General features: G+C 36.1%; 1 protein-coding gene across 1 annotated transcript; it reads left to right on the top strand.

Moving 5' to 3' along the window:
- The first annotated feature begins 2,566 nt into the window (after nucleotides 1-2,566).
- On the top strand, nucleotides 2,567-3,041 carry LOC128366288 (cortexin-2-like). The gene is made up of 2 exons (XM_053326971.1): nucleotides 2,567-2,636; nucleotides 2,728-3,041. Exons 1-2 carry the CDS (start codon nucleotides 2,567-2,569, stop codon nucleotides 3,039-3,041), a joined length of 384 nt encoding a protein of 127 aa, XP_053182946.1.
- The last annotated feature ends 3,884 nt before the right edge of the window (nucleotides 3,042-6,925 follow it).

Here is a 6,925-nt window from a genome sequence, read left to right as displayed (position 1 = left end):
TATATATATATATATATATATAATATAAAATCACACTTGAATAGACTGCACAAAAACTCTTGTTAACACACAGGAAGTGAATTCACACACAGACGCACACAAAGGCCTTTTAGTCTCATATGTTCCTGGTTTTTCTCAGGCATTGATGAAGAGTGTATTTTGCTGTTTTACCCTATAGCATGTAGACTAATCACTCCAATCGTTTATTTAAACTCTCAGGAAATTGCAGGGATTTACAGCTTTGGTGATTTTTGTTTTAAATTCTCAGCTGTTGTACACACACACACACCACTGTCTGTGCTAACCTCACTCACAGTTTTTAATCATGTCTCTGCATGTCAGCACTGCTTTCATGGAGCGCTTCTACATCATGTATATTCATACTGAATACAGTTTTTCCGTGTACATTGGTGGCTTCACCTATAAATCTAATCCTTTTGTTTTTCTCCTCCTGAGGAACATGTACATTCATTGAATGATGTACTATAACAGCACAGACGCACAGTGTTACAATGGCTACATACTGTTTGTCCAGGTGCCCTTTGAAAATGTATTCAATCTATTTTTCTTTGCCTACATATACAGTACATATATACAGTATGCATGTGTGTATGTATGTAAAATGTGGATGCATACAGCAGTATCATTATCAATTTAAACAGTCGTACAGTTTCAGACTTGCTTGATATTCTTCTTTCTGGCGACCTGCGTTACCCTGTACTAAGTATGGGTTGAGTTTTGTATTCCTTTTTGTATAATAAATATTAAAAAAGAAATCACACAGCAATAATTAACAAGCAGGAATTGTGTACTTTTAAAGCCATCTTTATTGTTGTTATAAATGTTTTCATTGATTGTTATTTTAAAATGGAGCTATGTGGTAGTTCTGCTTGACATAATTGAATTATTTCCCAAGTAATGTGTTATAGTTATTTTAAACTTTTGATCGTTTGACTTCTCCTTTTTCTGATGGTATTGTATTAAATGGTTTGATCAGGGTATCCGGGATACAAATGGAATAAACAGAGCTAAAAACAATATGATCTGCTAGTGAGAATGTCCAAAAATAGTTTTTGTCCTCTTGTTTGAGAGACATCTGAACTTGGACTAAATCTTTGCCAACATGATCCAACAACCTGTGTCATACAATCAGTTTTTGGTAAGTTTGTAATATAGAAGAATGTTGTGGGATAAAAGATGATGCTTCTAAAAGATATTTTATTTTAAGTGTTTAAAAGTGTGAAATTAGTTTAAATTGGACCCTTTTTATTGCAGTTGTTGATTGTGTAACACATTTATGGTGTATGTAAACCCATGTTGATAATTGTCCCGTTTCCACTTTCAAACGGATGGTATGTTGGTGACTGTTGTCTTTGTTGTTGAAGACCTCTTTGGTTGCTCTGTATCCAGGTTTTTTCAATGATGTGAACTTTTATCAGTCATAGAAACACAAATATATAAATATACTGTATATGTATATGAAATGTTAAACAAGAGAAATGTTTGTTTTTTGTATTAAATTGTTATATTGTCAAAAATGGATGGGTTGGGTAGTGTTTTTAAATGAACCATGCTGTTGCTTATAAGGGTGTAAGACTGCAGGTTTAATCAACACAGTATCATTTAATCCTTAAACAGAAAGTCATATAACTGTCAGTCTTGTTTACTAGCAAGTGCACTTTACTGATCACACTCATGCAAGAGTCATGTCTGTTTTCAGTTACGTCCATGCATGTATTCACTTCCTCCAAACAGTTTTATGTTCTTAAGAAACAAAAGCCAGCTTTGCTTTGATTGGCCTGTATCTGTTTTCTCTCCTCGAGCTATCCCATCGGTGAAGACGCAGAGATGTGTGTGTGTGTGTGTGTGTGTGTCTCCTGGGATCAGTTTCTGCCTCAGTCTCCGTCCCTCCTCTCTTTCACAGCCTGGGGGTGAAAACGGATGGAATTAACGCTAGTACTAGTCTAACACAGGTTTACTATGTCAGCTATACCCAGTTTGGATTGCACTTAAGTGAGATGTGCTGTAAATCTCGTTTTCTGGTATAATTTCAACACATAAAACAGGTTTATTTCCTTCCTATATTTATTATCTTATGTCATCTTTTTACTTGGGATTTGTTGTTCCTTGCATAGAGTCACTTTACTCTTAAATTGTGTGTGTCTCTGTAGTGGCATCAGAATACAAGCAATCTGCTTTTTTTTGGTCAGGATCAGTTTCCAACCCCTCTCAAGTGGATTGCCACTAAGGCATCCTATCCTCTTTCTTTCCTCAACCTTTTCTTTTTCCTTTCTGTATCTTGATCATCTTTTAGTTACTACAACTCTTCTGAAGTGCAAAATAAGCAAAACAGGAACTTCAAATTTTGAATGTGCCCTATGTGTAGAGTGAAGTGATTGATCTAGCATCTTAATCTGCACGTCACATTTGCTCTGTTTAGTTGTCATTGTGTCTATATCTGACCAGGACTCTAGTGACTCCTGTAAAAGACTCATCTCCTGTAGAGATGCCTCTGTTCTAATCTCAGGAACGGCCTGGTCGTCACCAAACTCCTTATTAACTATTCATGCAGGACGCAGGTGCCAAATGGGGATACGTGTGTCCACCAATCCGTCTTATCTTTAGGAGGACAGTAGGTGTGAAAGGTTGCTGAGAAAAAGAGACCAAGACAGAAATGGATGAAGTTTTCAACTAGAAACTGCAGCAGCAACATGTTTAATCTCTGAGCATCAACAATTAATAATTACAAACGTCCATACCTTGGTATTATAAACCATCAAGAGGGAAATAAACGGGTCAAAGACGAGCTGAGGAGTGGACGAACATCTTTTCTTGGGTTTTGTGGATTTGTCAACATGGACCTGCCGGTGCTTCCCATTGCCAGGTTGGATGTGGATGTGGATCTTGGTTTTGCCCTCTTCTTCTTCTTCCTCCTCTGCTTCTTCCTGTTGGTGACCATAGTGCGCTGTGCTCAGATGGTGCTGGACCCTTACAGCTCCATCTCTGTTACTACATACCAGGAGGAGCAAACAGAGGAGTGATGTAGACCCCACACCCACACATTATCAAGGAGAAACATCTTGTCCTCTAACAGGAGCTGTGACATTTACTCAAACTGCACAGATGGGCTGACAAAAATGTTTTAGCCTGGAGTTGTTTCTGACACTACTTTAACTTTTATATATTTTTAGAAATTTTCAACAAAAATTTTGTGCAAAAACTTTTTTTTAAAGTTTCCGAACACCACCCAACAACTTCCAACAAATGATGTAAGTATGCCCACCTCAAATATATTTACAGTAGATGATTAGTGTGGTCCATTTATAATGTACATATATATCATGTATATGTTTTAATGTGTTTGTTATGGTGCTACTGTATTACGTTTGAGGTTACTTTTATTTCCATCCCACAGAGCAAACACATTGGTGAAACATCAGTATTAATTTATTAATTTATACCAGCAAACACTGTGTATCTCAGGCATTGTCATGGATTTTAAAATATTTTCATTCATTTGATCTAAAAATTCAAGTTTATTTAATTATTGTTCAAACCATATTTATAAGAATACACGTGGCAGAATGAGATGTTCCTCACAGGACCATGTCATAATCATTCAAATGTGAAATAGAAATAAAATATGACACAAAATGATAAAATATTGAAAGTGTGTAATGCTTAAATCATTCATAATGAAGTGACCTGACTTAATTTAAAAAAAGAAAACTCAGGTCTAAAACTCAATCACTCATGTTTTGACTTCAGTACCAGGAGCAAAACCAGCTCCATCCACCTGAAAACCTTCATGCTGCCATACTTGCAAACCTGCTGAATACAGACGGTACAGACGGAGGAAAATGTCCTCCCTTCCGCACTAATAGCACACAGATGTTTCCAGCTTCTCAGTGATGAGACTATAATACAAAACAAATGTTCTTTTCTTTTCTCCAAATTCTGCCACAATATGTTTTGGAGCTTTGACAAAAAAACTTTCATGCAAGTTGGTTGTTACTGAGAAAATTAAATAACCTTTTTCATTTGTAGCATGTGGTTGTAATTCATCAGTGGTGATTGTTTCAACAGATGTAGAATCAGCAGAGTAAAGAAAGAAATAAGATCTCTGAGCAGCCTCAATCCTTTAAAAGACAAAAAAGGGTTATCAATAATTGGTGATTACTACTTATTGGACAGGGATAATACAAAAAGTGACCAAGTTAAAATAAATGTCATACACCTGCCTCAAACACTTTTTTCCCCTTTTCTTTCTTCTTTTTCTTTTTTTATTCTCAGGCCTTAGTGTGAATGATCTGTTTTCCAAGTCTTTTACATGTTTTTGAAAAAGTGTCACCAGAGTTAAATCTAATGACTCAGCCGTTTTTGCACTCTTAGTAGAAAATAGATATTGTGTAAACATTTTTGTTAAATGTAACATTGATACAGTGTCTCCTTTTGTCACTTTTAAATGTCATATAGCACTACAATGCTCCTGTAATTATAAAAGAAAGGAAGGAATCATTGTCAATTGAGCCAAACATTTCTACCAGTAATACAGAAACTCTGTAATTAGCTCCAGTGAGTTAGTAATATGAAAGTTATTTAACTAATTGCTATGTCTCCTATGTCTCACTTCAGGGCATACTGGTACCTTGAGGAAAATGTAATGTGCTCTCACAGTGGTAAATCACTTTTTTAGATTACACTCCTGTACTGGATCTCAAATATCCTGGAATATTTGAAGAATAATTAATGTCTCCACAGTTCATCTTAATGAAGTCTCACATGCAGCATCTTAAGTTTAGTGAAATTTATCAGCTCATCGAACACAAATAACGTTTTCAGAATCTGCTTTAATGTATGTAGATGTATAGTATCTCTCAATGTACGTACACAAAAATCTACAGAAGAAAACACATGGACAACAAGCCATACAGAGAGAGAGAGAGAGAGAGAGCGAGAGAGAGAGAGAGAGAGAGAGAGAGAGACTGAGAGAGAGACAGAGACAGAGACAGAGACAGAGACAGAGACAGAGACTGAAGCTGTTTTGAATTGTGAATGAAACCTGAAACCACTGGAGGTTTAAATGTACTTACAGTTAAGGGGGGGGGGGGGGGGGGGTCGCAATCAGCTGATTGGACCAGCTGTCTCTGTGTGTCTGTATTTCCTTATGAGGAGCAGTGATGACAGAAGCAGGGATCAAACTCACAACCTTGTAATCTCATAAGAAAGCTGACCATGAGGGCAGGGCTTAAATCACTGAGCCGACAGACTAACTCTGATATGTTGAGAGAAAAAAAATCCCATTTTGTTGAGGATAAATTGATTTACCTGAAACTGAAGCTTGTAGGCCAGAGATTTGTACGTCATTATTGACAATAGGATTAGCAGAGGATGAGGATCTATAATATCTGTACACAGTATATAAAGGAAGAGAGAGTTTGTAGGTTTAAGAAACAGGAGGGACCATCTGCTGTTTGTATTGCAGTCAATGAGAGCTGCACAGCATGCTCCCTATCAATGAAGGTGTAGATCTCAAAAACTGTAACTCCTATAGAAAATATATTTACATTTTGAGATCGACAGAGAGAGAGAGAGAGAGAGAGAGAGAGAGAGAGAGAGAGAGAGAGAGAGAGAGAGACTTGTGGCAACATTTCAAGTAATGCTTTGTGCTTGGAGAGTTAAAACTGTGGGAGTGAGACATATGTACTCTTTTTCAGGTCTAAAAAATATCTCTGCTCTCCTCTGTGCCTGATGATGTCACATAATGAAATGTGAAAACAGCTGTAAAAGCCCGTCTTACATAGCTACAAAAGTACAAAAGGTATCGTAATAAATCAAATTACACACCCAGTAATCAAATTACACACATGCTAATCAGATTACATCCAAAATCTGTCAAATTTCTATCTGTCCATCCGGTTGTCCCTCGGCATGCAGAGTATACATTTTATTCATTGACTTACATGAAAAATTTGATTTTTTTTTCAGATGTAGCCTCATTAATCATTTATGAACACTCACCAGACTCCATTCAAATAGTTCACCTGTTTATAGTTCACTGATTCTTGAGAGTCGGGACAAAACACTTTCTGAAAAACTTTTTTTGAAAATTTACACTATATTGATTAGAGTTATATATTCATGTAGATAAAGATATGTGCTATTTAATCATGTAAAGGTGCAGGCTGGAGGTTTAAAAAACATTTTTTAAAGAAAATTATTCAATAAGCAGACCACAGCCTGCCCATGCTCTACAAATCATAAGTATATTAATAAAATAATGTAATTGCATGCTATATATGTACATTAATGTGCAGATAAAACCCTAAAATAACATTCTATTCCTTTACTATGTTTAATAATAGTGTAATATTAGCACATTAAGTGGTTATTGGTGGATTTGTCAACTCCGTCAGACATAAAACCTGACGGAGTTGACTCTGACGGAGTTGACGAAATGGCATATTTTTTCCCTCCAAAAAAACCCCAATGCAGCTAGCTAGCTAATTTTTTGGCTATTGCTAGCTGTCTCCATAATCTCAATAAAATACTTTCATTGAATCCACTATGGCTTAAAAAAAGTATCATAACGGAGATACGGTGTTGACATGCTCCAGCTGTGACCATAGGAAAATTGACATTGTTCATCTAAAATATCAAATAATGTCAAACTTACCAGAGCATGTGTGCTATATATGCATTCACCACAGCCAGGAGAATGAAAAGGGATCATCAGGGATATAGCTGATCATGCTATTGCCTGATTTAATGAGGTTTATGAAAAAATCTGACGGAGTTGACGGAAACAGAGGACACAACTTTGATAGGCAGATTTCTATGGAAAATATTTTTAGATGTTGATGGCATGCATTGTTTTATACATTTATAACCCTTATCTTTGATTTGATATAAATGTTTTCACAAT

Source organism: Scomber japonicus, chromosome 10 (assembly GCF_027409825.1).
Source record: "Scomber japonicus isolate fScoJap1 chromosome 10, fScoJap1.pri, whole genome shotgun sequence".
Classification (NCBI taxonomy): domain Eukaryota; kingdom Metazoa; phylum Chordata; class Actinopteri; order Scombriformes; family Scombridae; genus Scomber; species Scomber japonicus.
This window is presented reverse-complemented; position numbering and strand designations above follow the sequence as displayed.

Excerpts from the sequence above, each read along its gene's own strand:
- LOC128366288 (XM_053326971.1), top strand. The coding sequence starts at position 2,567 with ATGCAGGACGCAGGTGCCAAATGGGGATACGTGTGTCCACCAATCCGT. Across the intron at positions 2,637-2,727 it reads TATCTTTAGGAGGACAGTAG|CATCAACAATTAATAATTAC; the intron begins GTGTGAAAGGTT and ends TTAATCTCTGAG.